The sequence below is a fragment of the Patella vulgata genome, chromosome 1, assembly GCF_932274485.2.
Source record: "Patella vulgata chromosome 1, xgPatVulg1.2, whole genome shotgun sequence".
Lineage (NCBI taxonomy): Eukaryota > Metazoa > Mollusca > Gastropoda > Patellidae > Patella > Patella vulgata.
In genome coordinates, this window is record NC_065879.2 from 69,730,286 (window position 1) to 69,753,196 (window position 22,911).

Consider the following 22,911-nt stretch of genomic DNA (forward strand, 5'->3'; position numbering starts at 1 on the left):
CATGGAAACGCCATGCTAATATATCAACATTTTTATGTACGTCAGTGGCTCCTCAAAAAGCAATAATTCGTTTATTTCCGGCGTGTTAAATTATTATTGTTAATTAAAGACAACACTTAATGAATAAGGGTTTCTATTTTAATTTAAAATGTAAACTTAAAGTAACAAAATAAATTGATTATCGTCATTTAAAGTGGACAATAAATGTAATTTCGGCCCAGCATGGATCTAATCAAATTATAGAAGCCCATCCCCAACATTCCCAAATCACACCCCGCTGATGGCATCTCCCTCGGCCGCGTGAGCTTGTAATGGATGATATGGTCGATATGGTCAAACGTAATTAGCTTCACAAGATTTTCTGAAAGAGGGAATACCATCGGAACGGAAGTCCGATGCGCCTCGTTTGATTTAAGATAGTTTCTCTAAATCGGACAAACAATATGAGCTATAAAGGTCCACAAACTGTATACATATTTCACATTTTATGTAAAAATACTCATTTATATAAAGCGGCCATTGTGGAATCCGGAAATTACCGAACCTCCCCAACCGGCCCACAATTAGCATCTCCCAAGATCTTTTGATCCTTAGCATACATTTTAAGTTTCATCTGAATCGAGCATTTTGCGTAAAAGGCAGGGGGCATAAATCTGGAATGCACAAAATTCAAATTCATTCAAGATCTTTTGATGGTTAACATTGTAGCAAGTGACTCCAAGAACGAGGTTAGACATATTCCACAAGTCATGTCAAACGGTGACTCCATATTCTTCTCTGAAGAGCATGCGCAATAAATACTAACGGTGTAAACTGGAATAACCAGACGCAGAGATTGCCATTCGATTGAGACTTCTGGGGTATTTCGCCGAACATAACTGCTTGGAAATTAGAGTAAAAACGGAAACGACTGAATGTAAATCAGTTTATTTACATTCATATTACATTACTATATACGTTGCGACCCATTTGTGTCAATTTGTAGGTCCTAAATATTAGCGATTTAGCTCCTTTAAGCCACTAGCTCACTTTCAAATTGATAATCCCCCTGGTCTAGTTAAACCGCGGTTGCTGGCATGTCATTGTCTGGGTTATAATCCTCCCCATTAGAAACGGATTAAATACTTTAGTATGCACGCTCATCAAATCTATGGTTACCAAAATTAGGATATAAACCCAGAAACTCATTATATCTCTTGAAGACATTTAGACATTATGTGTTAACAACTTCTTCTTATTATTTAGGTATAAACATTGTGAGAACTAGTGACAAATAACACAAGGGTTGCGTCACGTCGCCCAAGACAAAATAAAGGCACGTTCACGGTACTAACAAACGCTGAGATTTTATTAGGTGGTCACTCTCGTTAAGGATACATCATTCAAGAGCTACATATGCCTATTGCAGGTCGGTCTTAAAATATTACATTTATTAACATGGCAAGATCGTAATCAACCCTCGATGCCATCCGATGATCCTGATTTTAAGTAGATTAGAACGGTTCGGCAATTTAATGATTTAATTTAAAAATGGGAAAGCTAGTCTAAATCTCGAATATACCAGTACCGTGTTACGATAATAAACAATCAATGCAAATATCTTGTCAAATCTACCAAAAGTGATAACTTGGCTTAGATGAAATTTTCAATATATTTATATGGCATTTATCTAGTTTTGAACTATTATAGCAAGAACTACCAGCTCTTTTTCTAAATGTATATTTAAGCGGTCAGTAATGAAAATTCCCTTTAGTGACTGCTGAATACAGATTCTACTGCACCCGGGATGAATTCGAATTTTGTGCATTCCGGAGTTATGAGAGAGAGAGAGAGAAATGGGGTTTAACGTCCACTCGACACAAACTAGGCCATTTCGGGACTAACACATGGTTCAATTTTTTATTTCAATAATTCGCTTGCGCGTAGGGGTCTTTAGCAGTGGGAGGAAACCGGAGGACCCGGAGAAAACCCACGAGGTTGGACAAGCGAGCCTAATCCTTGTCACGTACAACCGGGGAATCGGGTAATAATCCAGGAAGTTACGGTCCGATTCGTACCAAAAACCCATCTGAGATCTTTGGGATATACATAAAATAAACAGAGGGCCCACAAGCTAAAAACTGGGGTTTTCGTACAACCTGGGACAATAATCCGTGAAGTTGTGGCTCGATACGTACCCATCCGAAATGTTTGGGATATAAACATATTTTAAGTTTCGTCAAAATCATGATAAAATTTGTGACTTGTAAAGTGTCTACAAACAAATCTTAACGGTCGAATGTCCAAATGCCCGGGCCGGACGGACAGGGGTGGCGACATACGCCCACATGAAAATGTGGCCGTATAAAATAGAAACAATAAGGATTATTAATTTTATAGACCTACTTTTCTGCGTAGCTTCGTCGGCGGTATTGAGCAAACAGGCTTTCTCTGCTTTTCGATATATCAGCATCGTTCAATGGTATCTCTAGTCGTTTAGGTTTCTTTTTAAATGGTAAATAGGGTATAGAATTCCTCTTGTAATTTATCCTGGCTTTCTCAACTGATGATGGTGAAAACGTGAATACTTTAGGTTCCGCCTGGAATGATATAATTATGACAGTTATTTAAAAATAAATAGTTGGACCCCAACCTTTAAATAATGGTTTGATTTGTGTTGATCTGATAATCGATCCATGCGAGTAAATTTTCTGTTTACTATTTTTATAGTGTCGGTCCTACTAAGAATCGACAAGAATCTTTCCTCGTCGGTCACTTTCTGCAATACTTTTGGTGAATTTGACAAAAGGCCGTTCTTACCGGTTCTCGACTGTTATAAATACAAAATTAATTTTGGCCCTAACATTTTATATGCATTTATTGTCATTACCATATTGCTGTCTTGACCAAAGTGCTTAAATGCCTTGACATACAAGTAGGTGACTAAATTATTTATAATAAAATAAATAATTTCAAAAGATGAAAGATAAACACAAAAGACACAGAAAAAAACCAAAGAAAAAAAACCCAGTAAGAAGTAAAATAATTGAAAGGCTGCCAAACGTACTTTCTTTAGTTTAGTAGCAGACCAGCACACACAGGGAATTACAATTATCAAGGCGTGAAACCACGCATCAGTGCTTACATTACATCTGATTTTACTGTTATTTCGAAACTAAAATAGCAAAGACAGATACCCACTTCACAAAAACAAATCAACACACCAAATTTAATAAAATAATTCTCAGAATTTTTTCGGAGACACCATATCACGTTGTTGGGGATCTAAAAACGCGAGTTCATAGCTTCCGATCCTACCCAGTAGAACCGGCGTCCAGGATCGAAAAGAACACTGATGGTCAATTTGAGATACAGGCCAGATTATGTACTGTTTTTCATATTTTTGCATTTCCTTTCGAGAGAGAGAGAGAGAGAGATGAAATGGGGCTTAACGTCCACTCGACACAAACTATGTCATTTCGGGACTAATACTTGGTTCAATTTTATTTCAATAATTCGCTGGCGCGTAGGGGTCATTAGCAGTGGGAGGAAACCGGAGAACCCGGAGAAAACCCACGAGGTTGGACAGGCGACCCTACTCCTTGCCACGTACAACCGGGGAATCGAAACCACGCCAGTTGACTCAATGGCAGACCTTATGATACAGTGCGCACATGCTAACCATTCGGCCATTCCCCCTCCCTCCCCCCTTTCTATAAGATCTGACGTCCCCAAAGATTTATATTCTGACCGCTAGATATGAAATAAATCAGACAATGTCATTTTTAATATGCATAGCTGGGGTACACGACCTTTCTCTTGATATATACTTCTCGTCTTATTCTTAGTTGGCCATAAACATTACTAGATCACGATTTTAATACTTGTGTTGTTAGATCTATTAGTTATAAATATCCAAAATACTAATCAGATTGGGATATATCCAATATCCATATAGGTCGAATGCCAAACAACAGCGCTTGGCTGCGGAAGATTAACAAGAAACAGAAACATATGTAAAGGTATTTGTTCCAGCCGAGCAAGGCCAATGATAAACGTGTTCCTTATATTTTTATAGTTCAGATATTCAACGAAGCACATGATGTATTGGCGGCCTTTGGCGTGAAAATGATCCTGTAGCCTACTAGTGTTATTTTAATGAGATTAGCAAATATTCGTGCAAAATAAGTTGGGTTAGTTTGAATACGATACTTTTACAAAAGTGATAGTACCCCTTTAAATACACCTTGAAAACATAGGGGAAGTTAAACGCTGAATTGGTCTCACAAAATGATAAACAAAACACTGAATTGGTCTCACAAAATGATAAACAAAACACCCACTGCATAATTGACTTGGTTTGACAATATCGTAACCCCGGATATGTTCAAATTTGAATGTATGGGAATCTAAGACATCTGCCAATTTATTGTCCAGACTTTATAAGATAGATTACGCGTTGGACAGTTAAAGTCTATGCAGTGATTTTCATAAAGATCAGTAATCATTGTGTGGGTTATTTATAAATAGAGAAGTTACATATTCTAATGTTTATTTTCAGAAGTAAACGACACCGATCTGATTAGTTTTTCTATTGATAGCAAAATTATTTCACAAAAAATATAATTCTCAATTCTCAAGTCCAGTCGTTTTAGTTTTTTACTATTTTATTCGTTTCCACTAGACAGTACCAAGGACCTTATGACAGTACTGAAGTACAAACCCGCTTGTCTGTAATAAACCAATTAAGACGCCGGAGGTCAGGTTATTAGAATAACTGTCGATCACCGTTTATAAATATCACCACGTGCACGTGCTATAATTGATACTCTTCAAACTCTGTAAATATACGTTTGTCGGTGAATACACGAAAAAAGTCGTTTTATCGATGATTAATATAACGTGTGCAGACAGCTATGTTCGTTTATAGATAATGACAGTTACCCTGATAACGTCACAGCTATAGAGAACGAAACCGATCTGTTTTTCGGTTTCAGCATGGTTAAAACTATTACTGGATAATAACCAAAATATAAAGAATTAGCAACGACTTGCTTACTCTTTTAATATTACTACCCCCGACACCCTCCCCCCATTCACCATTTAATTGCAGTAAAGCTGCAGGTACAAATTTTTGGCGGTGTTAAACTAATAAATGATCTTCTTGACCTTCATAAATCACGGACTAAAAAACTCACGGTGTCATGCTAGTTAATTTGTTAATTTGATATCACATATGTGGGGGTGGATCGCGGCGACGAAGCGTGATGGGCGAACATACCTACACACATCTTTGATTTTATTTATATAGATAAAAGAACCATGGGGGATTTTAACGAAGATTATAGATGGCACTGGCTTGCTTTGATCATTTCCTGTTTATATTGCCTGCATGCAGGGGATGATGAAGTTTGATAATTTTTTCAATTCATCGTATCTTTGTAAAAACTGTAAGGAAATGAATGATTTTAGACTGATATTAATTTAATAGACAAATCTTTCTTCACGATATTGTTGTATGCATGTCTATAACATACCTTTCCTTGTCGGTCACAATTTGCAATACTTTGGACGCTATTGACCAAAAAAACCTCGTCGGCCCTTGTTTGCAAGGAATTAAACAATCCTAAAATGACAAGAGAGTCGCGGTGGCTCAGTGAGTAAGTGTGCGGGACAGGGCCTGACAAGGAACCGCGTCTAGTCGTTTCGAGGTCCCGGAGACACATTGGTGTGCACGTAAAAGAACCCTTAACAGTTGGAATTTGAAATAAGAGTAGGCGGTTGTGCCGCTGCCCGAGCAAAGTTTTGCTCATAGCACACTGTACGCAGAACAGTAGGACGTTAAACCTCATTTCATCTAATTTCAGTTCATTTTTAAAATGACAAAGATTTTAAGAAATAAATAAACTCCTCTTTCTGATATGTGCTGACACAGTTCTCTTCTTTTAAAAATACACTTTACACAAACCAAAAATGCATAAAATGTAATGTTTAGGAAGAGAGACTATGGAGTCAGACAATAGTTTCTAGGCCCAATTCGGACCCCTCACTTTATCTTTGTTTGAATCAATGTATATTTTCATTTAGTATAAAATAAACCCTGTCTGTATTTAAAACGTATATAGTGTCGAATCTAAACAAACCCTAGTTAATTTTTCAGGTGACACCTTTGTTTTTAAAAACATGGCGAAATCGTTGTCATATCCACGTGTGGTGTATATACATAATGTACAGAGTCTCTTGTTCAAATATATTACAATCAACTTTCTGAAGTCATTTACAGGAGGGGAATTCCCCCAACCCACCCTTTCCCCATTACGATACACAGGGACAGTTTTATATCTAATTTATATAAATATCTTACTTACCATTATAAGCGGTGGTGTATATTCCTCTTATTGAAAGTAAACAGTTAAACACACCTGTTACAGGCAAGGATTTTTTTATTTACTTATTTGACCTCTGTACTAGACAGGTTGACGGATATGAGAAGTTCTTTCATCATGACTATAGCTTAAACATGGCGCTTTATCTATAAGTGTAGGTCTACGGAGATACAAGAATTGACTTGTATAAACCATTTATTTTCTTGTGATTCTGTGCACTAGAAAATAAAAGGAATTTCTGTATACTGTAAATAACAATGGTATGTAAAGAATATGCACAGACATGATATAAGTAACAGATAATTACATATATAACTCGCATACATTTCATTGTGCATATATTTTAGTAAAGTTTAGAATGCTCTAAAGCATAACTATATAAATTATAGCGCTTGATCACAATTTAAAGGCCCACATCAAGTTTTTTACCTGTATATGAAAACAACAAAATATCATGTAATTGCTACAAAATATACGTGTGTATTATCTATCAGCGAGGATAACGCACGCGCTTTGATTTGCGGGCCTGTCAATCATCGAGGCAGGGGTTGTGGTTTTGATTCCACGCGTTTACGTGACAATTCCATACGCGCAAGTGAATGTTTGATATGAAAGCATTAGATATGTTAGTCCCTAAATGACCTAATTTGTGTTGTTGAGAGGCTGAGTCACATCTATCTAAGAGTTAGTTCGGTAACTTAGGAGGCGATAGTGTGCTTAACGGGATATTTTACACCAATATGTCCCATTGTCGGGTTAAGCTAGGTCGAGCGAGCTGATAGGGTTGGACACTGTTTCAAATAAGTAGGGAGATTATTCCAATGTGAAGCTGCCAGATATGAAAATAATTTTGCTCCAAACGTTTTTAAATTGTAAGTTGGTAGCTGTAGCTGAAAGTTATTTTTTGATCTAAGGTTCCTAGAGAGTAAAAATTTAATGTTTCCGAGCAAGATCCTTGAGGTACACAGGTGCTATTTCTGAAGTGCCTGATATGTTAAACACAGTAATTTGAATTCAATACGTTCATTGATACGAAGCCAATGAAGGGGGTTAAAACAGCTGAAATGAATTTTATATCCTTTGAAGTCGATTTTGTTGCTCATTCGATATTCCAGGTAGTAGACTATTACAGTAGTCTAGACGAGAAGAATAGGACATCGGACCAGAGTTGCTGTTATAAAATGACGTATTGAACCAATGTTTCGAACATGGCAATGACATGTTTTTCAGAAGAAACTGATTTGATTTCCCATTGATAGATTGTTGTCCATGATGACACAAAGATTTTTAAACAGAATTTGAAAGATTGGCGTTTGAATGCCATAACATGGCACATGTTATAAGCGAAACCTAAATTTGAAGAAAAAAAAAAAAAAAAAAAAATACACAAATATTGAAGTACATATATTTTGCAAATGACTACGTATTTATGTGTCGTATATATGTAATCCTAATATATATAGAAATAATGGGTTTAAACGTTTTTTCGTTCATAAAGCTGAATACTTTATTCTGAGCGATTTTTTTTTTTTTTTTGGGGGGGGGGGGGATGGGTGGGTAAGTATATAGTACGATAAGAGAGAGAGAGAGAGAGAGAAATGGGGTTTAACGTCCACTCAATACAAACTAGGTAATTTCGGGACTAACATATGGTTTAATTTTATTTCAATAATTCGCTTGCGCATAGGGGTCTTTAGCAGTGGGAGAAAACCGGTGGACCCGGAGAAAACCCACGAGGTTGGACAGGCGACCCTACTCCTTGTCACGTACAACCGGGGATTCGAAACCACGCCAGTCGACTCAATGACAGCCATCCCCCCCCCCCCCGTCAAGTACGATAATAAACATAGTCTCAATTTTCCAATTTTAGATCTAATTATTAAATGGCGATCTTGTTTCAATCCATTGAAAATTACGGCCATCCGATGGCCTAGAGAGTTGATTATGGGCTTGCTACGTGAATTAATGTCTAATTAATAATTTATATAACTTTTGAAATCAAAAGAAGGGCATGTAAATTGGGCAGGTTTAGCTCTATAATGCATCTTTAAGGAAAGGATCTTTATATTCTCCTCTTCAAGTACAAATTTAATAAACAAATTAACACACCGGAAATAATATTACACTTAATGCCAAAATCTTTAATCTATATGAAAATCCGTTTCGTCAATAAATTCCCACAGATCCAAGTTCTCTGAACAAAATAAAGTGGATTTTCATGTACCTTTGTTTGTTTTTAATATCTTTAAGTGAAGTAGTTGATCATGTTTGGATTCAATCTATCATCGCCTACTAGGAAACTTTCAAAGCTTTTTTGATTTATTGCATACATACTTGTTAATATACATACCATTTACGAGACAAGTTCGTGGTTTAAACGGTTCGTTTATGTGGACAGGAGCGGAAACATCGCAAAATATGAAAAGCAGAATATAAGCCGAAAACTTTGGACACCCCAACCCCAACTAATTATTATAGTGCCATTAATCACCCATACCCGAAGGCATGATCGACAAAGTCCTGGCACACTTCACGTAACATTAAGTATTCATTGATTTAGAAAAATGTGTGAGGGTTTTGGTGGGTGCAAAATTCCGATATTTATACCTATACGCACGCATTAAGCAAAAAATCCCAAAATTCCATATTCACAAGGGTCTGTGCAACTTCTCTTTAAGCTAAGATATACCGTATGTTTTTCAAACTAATTTAACAGTATGTTACCAAATATATAAACATGTTTATTAAATATGGTTTATATTAACGCAACCAGCCAAACTAGTATTACCAGTAGGTCCAGTAATTGGTATATAACATTGAGTAAGTACATTATGGCTAAACTAGTATAGTAACGCCACAGAGTAAAACTCTGTGGTAACGCTACAAAACATCGCGATTTGGCTCGATACCGATCCGCGTTTAGTTACAAAACTAGAAATCTTGGACCTACATATTAATAGACAATAAACCTATTGATATTTGATATAAAAGAAAAAGATATAAACAAATAAATAAAAAATACTACACCAAATGGCCCGGTTCCTTGTGAATGGGTGAATTAACATCGTTTTTCGTGTCTACTTGGTCCCCGTTTTCATACTGAACCTAATATAAGAGCCGAAAATTGTTTCATATGCATTTTCATTGTCTTTATAAAATGTGTGCTAGAAACCTTTCAACAACCCAACGTTTGATGAGTAATATAAATCTTCGTTTGGGATATTTATTTCTTATTTAGTTATGCAAATTGTTTCCGTAAATATGTGTTCTGTTAGGTCTGTTGTGTACTATGTTTATACGCCTGCCACTCTACTTGCAAAAATTATGAAGGTCTTGAAAAACAGAGCCAAAAAAGGTACCTTGTCAAACCAAGACACCGGTTTCTAATTGGAGGTAAGGATGCTAACGTTTCTCTCTCTATATATATGGGTAAATACAACTCCCGGCTGATATGTATCAATTAAAAAAGACACCAAAATACTAATTTAACGGCTAGCGCACGTCTTCGGGTCATTTCGATAAATTCTAAATTTACATAGGATTCTTCCTTTTGACCAAAAAGATAACCTCTGTAAATTAAAAAAAAAATGCAAGAACTTTAGTGTGTAGAGCGTTCACAAGAAAAACTGGACAGACGCAGATGACGACAATATAGGTCTACATTTAAAAAGGCGCAAAGCCAATGGCATATGGACATCAAAGTGAATCCGAACTAGACGCAGGACAACACCATCGTAAGACAAGAGACCTCTTAAAAATATCATCAACTGACGAACTGTACTGGAAGGTGAACGATACCACGAATATTTATGTGCAGTTACCTTAAATTTATCCTAATATTCCATCTTTGTTATTCATATAGGATGACACATAATTATTCAGGCAATTGATGATAAGCCTACATCTATATTCCAAAAGTTATCGTCTAAAATAAGTACATGATTTTACACTCTATTATGTCATCACTAACCGACATTTCTTAAAGCACTATCCACATTATTAATCTTCATAAAAATGAATTAAATGTCTAAATTCCAATAGAACATCCACAATAATCGCTAATATTATAATGTGATATATTCTATAATTTATAACTATGTAGGCCGATAGCTAGGGTCGATATCTCTGCGTCGTTAGAAATTTGAATAAAGCAGTATGGCAAAGCATTCAAATAGTATAACTGGAAAGGTCATTAAACCAAAATAGCCTGAGTATAAGTAGTAATCATAATAATAGCCCCAGCCTAATAATATAGTTGTTATTTAGTTTGTAAAGCGTATGTTTTGGAGCTCAATAGATTGCTTACTATTGATAATATAGTCTTGTTTACTATTAGTAGGTTAAAAGAGTGTTGAGGGCCTTTGTTCTTGAAACTAAACATTCTCCTCTGATACTATCCGAACACATCCCTGTCGTTATGAATACATATCACACTAAACACATGACCACCACGACCGAAAGATCATCACATTGCCGTTTATTTGTCGCCGTGTATCAACTACGGGAGATAAAAATCGTCGACGAACCATCACCGACAGGAAAACAAAAATAGAGCGGCGAGGTGGGTCAACAAAATTTCGAACGTTATCCAATTTTTTTCTAAACATTTAAAACAAAAACGTTACCTGCAGTCACATCCTTTGACGAATTAAGCCGGGGAAACGGCCAACAACAAACACGTGTTAACAACTCACTGAGATAGTTTTGATATTATCACGGTGTTATCTCGGATGAGAAGAGCAACGATCAGAACTTTCTCATGCTGTTCAAATCAATAGGAAATTAATTAGTTAATTCTAATCAATGTTAATAGTTAACAGTCTCATCATTTATATTGGCCCCGTCAATGATGTAGAACAGAGGGTCTGACAAGGGACACGTACCGTATAGTCGTTCGGATGGGTTTGAAAACTGAGGTCACGTGTACACATTGGCATGTACATAAAAGATCCCTTGGCAGTTGGAATTTGATATGTGTAGGCTAGACCGTAGCGCCGCTTTTCAGGCAAATTTTCCCTTATAGCACACGGTAATATGTCGTATACCCGTCTTTATTAGTAGGATGTTTGACTCTATCACAGACTACCGTAAATAAATGTCGGTTTAAATATGTATAAATGACGCCCAAAATATGACGATTAATATATAAAATTGGAGGATTTGCTTAACTGCAGATTTACGTAACTCGTCATGAAAGTAATTTTATTCTTCGTTGGTATGTTGATATGAGTGACTTGATAATTGCGATGATCAATTACCACTTTAACATTGTTACCCAGTCACATACACGGCGTGGAATTAGGAGACTTACCGCCAACCCCAAATGGAAACTGAGAGTTCGTTATTCATATCAAAAGAACTTCAGGTATAGTTACAGAGAGAGAAATGGGGTTTCACGTCCACTCGACACAAACTAGGTAATTTCGGGACTAACACAATGGTTTAATTTTATTTCAATAATTCGCTTGCACATAGGAGTCTTTAGCAGTGGGCGGAAACCGGAGGACCCGGAGAAAACCCACGAGTTTGGACACACTATCCTACACCTTGTTACGTACAACCGGGGAATCGAAACCACGCCAGTTGACTCAATGACAAACCTTATGCTACAACACGCACGCGCTAACCATTCGCCCAAACCCCCCGATACGATATAACATATAATGTGGGACTGCTCCTTTAAAGACACAGATTAGACCATACTTCATTGCCATCTGTGCAATGGTGAGTTCCGACCTCATCACGGGGTATAGTTGGGCCCGCCTTCATAACTGAGTACGTCTTAGTTATCTTCGCTTATGCTGTGTGGTTAGGACACTTGCCTCGCGACCACCAGAAGTTTCCGGGTTCTAATTTCCGAGTACATAGCCGTGGAGATTTTAAAGTTCGATTCCTACTTTTTTCAGGCTAACGACAATAAGACTGAAAAATAAATTGTGTCTACTCGTTTGGATAATGGAAGATTAATTGGTAGTGCATATGAAACACCTCCATATACGGCGATGCCCGAAACGAATTCCACTTCTTGCAATTCCTTAGTATAACAAGCGGTTGTCATGCAAGATAAGCCCACATTTTGCAAGAGATGGACAGAGAGCAAGCTAAAAAAAAGCGATTTTTCGTACAATCGGGGGCCATAATCCATGATATGCGCGAATATCAAAAGGAACCGAGATCTATGAATTACAAAAATGCATTTCAAGTTTCATCAAAATCCGATAAAAATTGTGACCTCTAGATGGTCAACAACTTTGGTATTACATACTTTTACACTATTTGCGTACAAGGAGCGGCGATTTTGTCGGGCAGTTTTGGACCGATTTGTCACGAAATTCGAACTCAACCGTCATTATGGTGCAACGGTCATTTCGTACAATTAGGTTCCCTAATCCAGGAAGTGACGATCCGATATATCGACAGGAACCAAGTTTTATCAAAATTCATTAAAAATGTGACCTTTAGAGGTTCTACAACCTTGGTATTAACGGAGGCAAGTCTCTTACTCAATATCATCCACAGACTTCGACATTACAAACACCAACATTGGTGTTGTGATCTTACCCCGAAAAGATGGGCTTCTGATATCCAACATTTAAGACAAAATTAAAATTTTAAAATTGGCACACGAACCGCGTGCCAGAAGGCTTTCGAGCGCGACTTGTAATACTGCGACTCGACGAACGAGGCTAAATATGTAACAGGAGAATATTAACGGCCTAGACTGGAATAACCAGGCACCAAAGGCTGTCAAACAATTTTGGACTATCAGTATCAGTAAATTACAGTAAAAAAACCCTATTGAATATAAATCAGTTTATATACATACATAATACACTATTATATGCGTTGTGACCCATTTGTGTCCATTTGTAGGGGCCAAAGAATAGAGCTTTAGCTCCTTTAAATAATTTTACACGATTTGCGCACGAAGAGCGACCATTTTGTAGGGTAGTTTCGAACGGATAGTTCACAAGCTAAAAGTGTGATTTTTCGTACAATCAGGGGCCATAATCTATGAAGTTACGGTCCGCCAATATCGAAAGGATATAAACCTAAATTTCAGGTTTCGTCAAAATAAAAATTATGACCTCTAGAGTGATCACAGACAATATACTTTCACATGAAAATACGGGTGTATAAAAATTATTCTATCGCAGTTATAGTTGAGATGTCCTAGTGTGTCGAGCTTCGAGCTCTATAGGGTTTACTCCGGGTACTCTGGGTTTCCTCCCACAGGCCCCCCCCCCCACCCTCACCTCGCGGGTACGCTCAGCCCAGCAAAATAAGATGAATTGTCTGCGATATCGTCCTCCGTGGAATCGGACGATAAACACTAATACAAGAATTAGTTATAGTTAAAGGGCGACAACTTCATTCTTATAAGCAATTTCGTACGTTTTCTCAATTTTTTTTCATTGTCTAATAGCAAATGCAAACATACACAGTATTAAGGATGACAACAACATATTATTATCAAATAATAAAATAACAATTTGAATGAATTGAAACCGTGAACATAAATATTTCTGAGATAAGTATTTGTGCGCATAACCATTATGTAATGTAATGATGAATTTCAGCAAACTGACTATACGATTTATATATTGGTTGCAGTGGCTATATTTACGACTTTGTAAAAAAAATGTAAAACAATATTTAAACGTTTCACCATTTTTATTGGGTTTACCCCTGACTGGGCAATATTTCACTTTTAACCAATAATATGTGTTTTATCCTGCTCTGCCCTGTAAAATAAAAGAAGAAAAATTCACAATCGTATTTTTCATCTATTTATGTACAGTTGCGGCGCAGTAACGGTTAATTTTCATTCAAATTAACTCGCTGATTTTAAACCTAAAAGTGTGTCAGGTTTTGTCCCCAAATCGTTCCAAATAATAATATATTTGTTAAACATTACGTTAACCAGTCGTTTAATATAGCCATAACAATTCAGATTTCTCTATCAACAAATATTTAAATATAATTCAGTTTACATAATCATGATATCGGCACACTGGTAGAACACTGAGGGAGCTTGTGGGTTCTTGGTGACATATTGTGTCTGAAATACAAAAAACAACAAAATTCAGTCTTAATTCATCAGAGAGAGAGAGAGAGAGAGAGAGAGAGAGAGAGAGAAGGGGAGAGAGAGAGAGTTTAGCGTCCAATCGACACAAACTAGGTCATTTCGGGACTAACACATGGTTCAATTTTATTTCACTAATTCCCTTGAGCGCAGGGGTCTTTAGCAGCGGGACCCACCAGGTTAGCAACCCACCAGGTTGGACAGGCGACCCTATTCCTTGTCACGTACCTGCGGGGAATCCAAACCACACCACTTGACGCAATGACAGACCTTCTGATCAAACGTGTTAACCTGTCAGCCCCCCCCCCCCTCGAACACGGCTTAGACAACATAATTAGATACATATCCCCAGAAACGAAACATTGCATTAAAACGAAATAAAAGATACCAGTCTGTAGTCACATTGTGAACGATGGACAAAGCTGGCTCATCGACGGCCGGGGGATTGGTGACGAAAGGGGGCGACGGCAATACAGCTCGAGTCCCGCCAATTTATGATATGCACCATTAGGCTAAACATTTTATGTCGTGCTCTGGGTGACATATATTGTTTAAGAAACAAACCTACCTGTAAAATATAATTGCCGGCACTGAAATACAAAAACAAACCCATATTAATTAATACAAAAGACACGTGAACCGAAAATATAACTTCTTGGATGTACACAGCAAATAGGACAGAATCTTATGTCCCCTAAAGCTTGATTTTTAGCACTCTCCGTGTCTGCCGACCAGATATTAGCATATCATCCATATTTAAGTTTCAAATAACCTTGGACATTATTATTTCAAAGTAAAAATCCCGGACATTCTAATCGCGAATTCAGCGTCTTAATTATACGACTCTCACAGTAAATTTAGGCCGTATGTCCAGTGACGTAATCATGAGACAGAAAAACAACATTTTATCCCGATGCAGTTGCTATCCCCTCCACTCTGGCGCTATACCCCCACCAAAGACTATTAATTTAAGCCAAGTAAAACTATTGGGTGTAACTATGTAGTAAAAGTAGACGTACCTTGATGAAGGAATGGTGACGTTCAAAGCGTACAAAGTCAAAGATGGTTCTCCCATATCAGGAATCATACCCAACTCCTTTATACCAGATCCATCAGGTTGGGCGATATTAAATGTAAATTGTCCCTGCAAATGTTAAAATTGTATAGTATTATAAACCATTGTTTGGATGTATATCACTGTTTGTTAGAACGTTACACGTTGTTATTCCAGGACCATTAATTTATTAGACACCCAGTCGGGCTAAGTAACAAATCTGCTTCGCTACCAATGTAGGTCCTATGTCAATTTCGACATGAATGAATCAAAATCAAATCTATTTATAGCATGTCATCCATATGCATGTAATGCCCACTGAACAATATTCAAACCGCGCAACATTTTATTTAATTTATTGCTATAAAGAACAACAAAGAAAGGATTTATCAAATATATGAGATGCTCGATTAGTCTACTTTGTGTTATACGTCCCACACGCACAAGCAATAACACAGCCCCGAACATCTCTACCTATGATTTGATTGGTTAATTTGTTCACGTGATCTGAACACTGACATCAAAAAATGAAGCAGTACTTACTGGTGTTGCTTGTGCCCAATGATCTAAATTCTTTTGAATGACAACAGTAAAATTTTGCATCGACCTGGAATTAAAATAAATGGATGTTCATATTAGTTTGGTGTCATCAAATAATGGTCCAGTTTTTTTCCCGGGTTCGTATCCAGGCATGCGCAAAGAGAACCTTCGGGATTTATCAAGGCCGATTTCCGTTGTCAGGACTGACGCAGGATGACACGGAAAGTGTGCCTAGTTGTGGGATGAAAAACAAAGAGAGAGAAATGGGGTTTAACGACAACTCAACACCAACTAGGTCATTTTGGGGCTAACATGATTCAATTTTATTTCTATAATTCACTTGCGCGTAGGGGTCTTTAGCAGTGGGAGGAAATTGGAGGATCCGGAGAAAACCCACGAGGTTGGACAGACGATCCTACTCCTTGTCACGGAGAAGTGGGGAATCGAAACCACGCCAGCAATGACATACATTATGATGCAACGCGCACGCGTTAACCATAAAAAGGGGTAAACTGTCCAAATTAATATATAAAGAATGCTCTTTTTTGCATGACAATACTATTTTAAACAAATTATATTTTATGAAAGATAGATTCAACTAGCAAAGACGGATTCGAACTCAAATTACCTTAAAGTTATCACATTGTCTGATTTTGGTCGTCCACCACATGGAGATTTCAACAAAATACAGTCATTAGCACCTACGAGAAAAAAATATCAACTTTATTATGTCACCAATTTCATTCAATCATTATCTAGCCAAGGTCAGGCAATTTGTCACCATTCCATGCGTGTGGGACTTGAGTAAAACAGTATCAATTAAGTATAAATTTAATTCTTTGCTTTATTACATTTATGGAATCTATTATTATTATGTTAACCGAGAATTGATTTATCACGTTGCTTCACCTTTTTGTTCAGTGTTTTATGAATGACTTTGTTATGAGCGAACTTTTGCCCAGACAGCGGAGCTACCGCCTACTCTTATTTAGAATTTCAACTATCAATAGTTATTATACATGCACGCCAACGTGTACACGTGACCTCGGTTTTTCGTTCAATCCGAACGACTAAACACTATTCTGGGAAGGGCAGGCCACGCTGGAACATCCGGGAACCCTTTTCATCCATCACCGGGATCGAACTCCCGATTTCTGGAATAGTGAATCAACCCTTTACTCACTGAGCCAAAGCTACATTACATGAATTTATATTTACCTGCTTTATTGAAGCCCATCAATGAACCTCTTTGTGCAGGACTCAGCAGACACATGTGAGCTGAACATACCGCTACAATAGCTACAAACAAAGCTGCTTTCAAAGTAAACATTATGAATGATAACAAGACAGAGTTCGATGTGGTCTAAATTCAGGACAGCAGAACAAATAACTGAGTTGTAGAAAACGCTGATTGTGTTTTAAATACCCTGCCGAGATAGATTAACCACGAGTTACAAACCTTATCTTTTATTTTTACCTATATCAACCGGTACACACACGTGACATTTGTATACTCTTAGATGAACACCAAGCATAACGCCCTCTTTTGGTTTAATATGGTATTCTTATATAAGCGTAAATAAGGGAGGTAAGTTATGGTTTCGCATGAACGGAAGCTTACCTGTAAGACGATTTAAATCTTAACGTGTGGTAAGAGCTCAGGGTTTGTGTGTGTGTGTGTGTGTGTGTGTTTGGGGAGGGGGGGGGGTAGGGGATGGGGGTGTCGCTGTCAGCATACCACGTACCTAGCTAAACTCAGGCTATTTTTAAACTAATGAATACATAATTGCAAATTATTGGTTCCAGCGACACTGCTATTTCCACAACGTAACTATGCCCAAAATGGTTCAAAATTGGACGCCCAAGACAATGCTTTAGTAGCTTGTAAAGTTTGATTAAAAAATACTAGTCATTCAAGACATTACTCTTGACTATTTTGCCTTGTTTGAATGATTCGAGAAAAGGTTCCAAAATAAGAATTCAAATTATCTTGTTCTACTTTGAAGTTTGAAGGCCTTCCAGTCCATTTTGGAACTATAAATGATATACCTTTTAACCATTTTAAGAAAATATTTTTTATCATAAAGTGTCACCTTTGTATTTTTTAGAACGACTATAAAATATATAGTTAAACCCACTTTCCTTCAAAATTTGATTTAAATGGTAAATAGAAATATCTAGAATTACCCTATTTTCCCCTCTTTACTATTAAAATGTAAATAAGCACCACCCGAGCAGCATACCTATCAAAAATGTCTAATATAGGGTAACGCATCTTTATTTGAACACACCAGAATAAGCTCCATACAAGCAATATTCCTATAAAATTGAAATCCATTATGTTGGTGAGAAAAAGTTGAAAGGATTGACAACATCTACATTTGTCACTTTATGGTGTCTCCTCTCTGTCCACCATTAAAGCAGTGTATATACCAATTTGGTTGAAATCCCGAAAGCTGTTTGGAAAACGTTGAAAATGCTTAATTTAATGTCCCATTTAAGGCGTTATCGCTGTCCAGATCTGGCAAACTTTTCTTTTTATCAAATCTTAATAAGTAATCCTTAAAGTTGACCAACTTGTTTAGGAGAGTATCATTTCTGAATTTTAACCAAATACAAGAATTCATGTTTAAAAGATCAAAATCGACCTAACTGGCCTTTTAAGGTCTTCCTGAGTCGGTAAATTTTCGATTTGACGTGACTTGACTAAACTGTTACCTTGGGGTGTTCAAATTAGATTGCATGCGAAATTAACGAAATGTAGGTCAATCCGTCAATGAGATATTTAAAGGTTCTAATAACCATCGATATTTATGTAAGTCTTGGATTATTTAAATTTTAAAATGTTTACTTTCTTGGTGAATTGTGCTTATGTGGAGACTTTTAAACTTCTCCCCAAAACTCTTAAACCTAACCCTGGATCTAGCCCCAATGTTTACCCTAACCTACAATAACGAGAACAACCACGTGACCTAACCTTATTTACATCTCAGTACAGCGACCTTGATAAAAATTGAGCTGGCCTTAACAAATTTAAATAGATTTAGCCCTTGCTGGGGGTGCTGACAAGGGCAGTGTCTGGTCGTTTCCCTCAAAAATTGGGATTCTACCTTTAAGGCTACAAAATCTGTACTTGGTCTACTTAAATCGCGATAAAGTCCATACGCACGATTGAACGTGTACAGTGAACATGTGGTAATCTTACCTGAACTGTGGGATTATTATAGGATTTGGTACATTGTTCAGATAATTTGTGTCAATATACAAGATAAGATATTTATATTGTTCACAGTTCAAGGCTTAGATCTCTTTTCACATAAACACTTCAGTATTAATCTGATTAAATTAAGATGTCGAAATGATCTACTGAATAAATTGTTAGCCATGAGAAATTCCCCTCAAAATAAAAGTGGTATCAGGTGCGTCCGATTAAGTTGCTCAAACCAAGGGTTTTCAGAGGGCACTTTAAGTTTACTTTTCAGGATTTGTACATTTTTATTTTCGATTGTATATTTTTCTAAATGCACAATTGTGTAGAAAATAAGTGAAATAAGATTGTTAGAGGCTATGGGAGCCACGGTGGCTCAGCGAGTAGGAAGTTGGCTCGCTAACCTGGAGGTCCCGTGTTCGATCCCTGCGTTGGCCGGAGTACTCTGAAAAAGTCCACTAGGATTAAAGGCAGTACAGGCGATCCTACTCCTACACATACGCATGCATGGAATCGAAGCCACGGGAATTGGATCGATGGCATACCTTATGATAAAACCCACGCGTTAGGGGACTTAAATAACGATGTCTAATGTTTGGTTTTTAAGGCATCCTCCTATTGTAGAGCATTTTTATTAATACATTCTCAGTCTACGGAGACCTTCTATACTACTACTACCACGACTTCAACTACTATAATTGGTACTACTACAGCCGTACAGTCGGTCGGATGGGACGAAAAACCGAGGTCCCAGGTACATATTGCCATAGGCGAGCACGTAAAAGACCCCATGACAGTCGTTCGGATGGGACTACTACAGCCGTACAGTCGGTCGGATGTAACGAAAAACCGAGGTCTCATGTACATATTGCCATAGGCGTACACGTAAAAGACCCCATGACAGTCGTTCGGATGGGACGAAAAATCGAGTCCGAAGGCGTGCACGTAAAATACCCCCTGACAGTTGGAATTCAATAAGAGTAGGCCGTAGCCCCGCTATCACGGGCAAAGTTTTCCTCATAATACACGGTATAGCGTATAACCCGTCTTCATTAACCCAGTAGGACGTTTAACCCAATTTCATTTCATTCAATTTTCTTACTTTGCTGCGTCAATCGGACTATTGAAGATAGGAATACGCTATGTAGACTGCTATGACAGAAATTTTCTATGGAATTCTATCGATGTACACACCAATGTTTACACAGGAACTTGTGTTTTTGTCCCATCTACACAATTAGACACTGCTCTTTTCCAGGCCATTCGTCCAGCACTACCGTCAGGGAGAAATCACGCTGCAAAATCCTGGGGAACTTTCTTGACCAACATAATAATATTTTACATTTGGAGAGGACCTTGGCCGACAACACTACAACCTGACAGCCCGACATCACGACATTTTAACCCGACAATACGATATATTTACGACATTTTTAATGTCGTGGTGTCGGGTGAAAATGTCGTATCGTCGGGGTTAAAATGTCGTAATGTCGGGTTGTGATGTTGGGTTGTCGCCTTATGAAGGACGACATCATAACACCACGACATGATACCAATCAGCCACCATACCTTAAAGTATCCTATAATCATGCAGTTCAAGGATAATAAGGTATTGTTATAATGAATATTTATCAATATGTATTTAAAGATAATATGATATTGTTATTAGTTTGCGTTTATTACCACCACGTGACTTCAATCAATACTATCATGACAAAGCTTATTCACATCTTAAAATCAGATCTCTTACAATATTGATGACCCCCTGGCTTTCGTGATAGCTACATTGATATTTGTGAGTCACGAGTTAGTCAAAACGATGAGACCCGATCAATTCCTTGTCCCGAAATTTCAATTGTTCTGGGGATTTTCAGAATTTCGACACAAACAACGTTCCAGGCAAACAATCACATAAACGGCGGGCTCATAGTAACGTCATGAGATTGAAAACAATCAAACAAAGACACCACGAATAAACGAACTTGAAGCTTTAGAGAGAAGCAAGGCGAAGCATTTGAAAAGCATTTTCAACCACTTCTTACGTTTATGTTTGAAATATCCAATTTTTCAAACTTGGTCTTAGTATTGTTTGTAGTATGTTTTATTATTAATTTATATATAACTTTCTGAACATTGCCTGCATGATGATGCAATTAAGTATAGCATATAGATATCAAACTTTAAATTAATGTCTCCACAACACGATGTTTCAATGGCATTTAGTAATTGAACTAGAATATGCAGGTCGCAATTCTATGGAATACAAATACTGCTTATTAATGAGCGTCTAATGCTGGGATACTGCATGTGTAATTGAGACAATACTGGAAGAGATTCTGTGAAACATGGAAAATAATTATGTTTCCTACACTGACCGTCAACAACTACAATATCCGTAACAACGGCAAGGGAAAGTGTTTTGTAAAAATGGCTGTTGTATTCTTAAAGAGATATTGTCACATTCACCGATAAATAAATGTTATTTTAATAACAACATTAAAAATGAATTAATTTTTCAAGAACGTTCATTAAACTACTAAACAACTTGTATGATTCGTGGGAGCCACGGTGGCTAGATGGTTAAGACGCTGGCTCGCTAGCCTGGAGGTCGGGTGTTCGATCCCTGCATTGGCCGAGAAAGTTCATCAGGATTTTCCGACGTGATTTCCCCGTGTCAGTGGTGCAGAACGGAGGGCCTGACAAGGACAGCTGTCTAGTCCTTCGGATGAGAGGAAAAACCGAGGTCCCGTGTATATATTGGAATGCACGTAAAAGATCCCCTGGCAGTTGGATTTCGATATAAGAGTAGGCGAAGGCACAATTTCCCTCGGGCACAATTTCCCTCATAGCACACTGTATGGCGTATGCCCGTCTTCATTATTAGCCCAGTATAGGAGCAGAACAGTAGGACGTTAAACCCCATTTCATTTTATTTCATTTGTATGATTCGTAAATTGAAAGTCAGGAAGTGTATATCTCAGATATAGCTTAGCAAATTAGTCTCGAATCTGATCTAATGTAATCTAATACAATTTAACTGTACAGTCAAATTACGTTAGAAATATAATGTATACAACAAGCGGCGAAAACCTTCATTCCTTCAGTTCACTGTATCACTGTCTCTAAATTCCTCAGAAAGACAAGCAGTGATAATTTATCTGCTTTGATAAACTTTTAATTTTTTAAACAAATAAATGTACATTTTTTATTATAACCAGATTCTTTCTGTGGATATTTTGCACCGCCTAAGATATTCAGCAACAAAACTATTGGATTTACATTATCATGATGTCAGCACATTCGTAGAAGAAGAGAGTCTTTGGATTGTTTGTGATGTATACTGACTGAAATATAAATATAAAAAGTTAAAAAGCCCATTATTATTTTAAAAATTAATTCCTGGATCGTTGAAACTAATGGAATGGTGTTGTTGGTGGTAGGAAAAGCGTTCTTGTTCCTTCGATAGCCAATGTGGGGTGGGGGGTAATCGATCAGCTGTCAAACCAACGGTCCCATAGGCACTTGAAGGGATTAAAATAAAACTTCTTACTACTGCTTGACTATATATTATAGTATATAAGAAGGTATTTCAGCCGCCATCTTTGTTTTCACGTCTTCAAGGCATTACGTCTGCTAACATCTCACAATACTCACTAGT

The 22,911-nt window shown here is 37.3% G+C and overlaps 1 protein-coding gene across 1 annotated transcript; it reads right to left on the reverse strand.

Moving 5' to 3' along the window:
- Positions 1–13,163: 13,163 nt before the first annotated feature.
- On the reverse strand, positions 13,164–17,575 carry LOC126808462 (uncharacterized). Its single transcript, XM_050533178.2, has 7 exons — positions 17,264–17,575; positions 16,674–16,746; positions 16,049–16,112; positions 15,471–15,595; positions 15,020–15,041; positions 14,360–14,427; positions 13,164–14,110 (listed from the first exon to the last, which is right to left on the reverse strand). The coding sequence occupies exons 1-7, from the start codon at positions 17,373–17,375 to the stop codon at positions 14,077–14,079; spliced, it is 498 nt and encodes a 165-aa protein (XP_050389135.2). The 5' UTR covers positions 17,376–17,575; the 3' UTR covers positions 13,164–14,076.
- Positions 17,576–22,911: the final 5,336 nt, after the last annotated feature.

Bases quoted from the DNA above. Each gene is read 5' to 3' on its own strand.
- LOC126808462 (XM_050533178.2), bottom strand. From the start codon at position 17,375: ATGTTTACTTTGAAAGCAGCTTTGTTTGTAGCTATTGTAGCGGTATGT. The intron at 16,113-16,673 runs GTAATTTGAGTT...TTTTAATTCCAG, and splicing joins GACAATGTGATAACTTTAAG to GTCGATGCAAAATTTTACTG. The intron at 15,596-16,048 runs GTAAGTACTGCT...TAACATTTGCAG, and splicing joins ATTGGGCACAAGCAACACCA to GGACAATTTACATTTAATAT.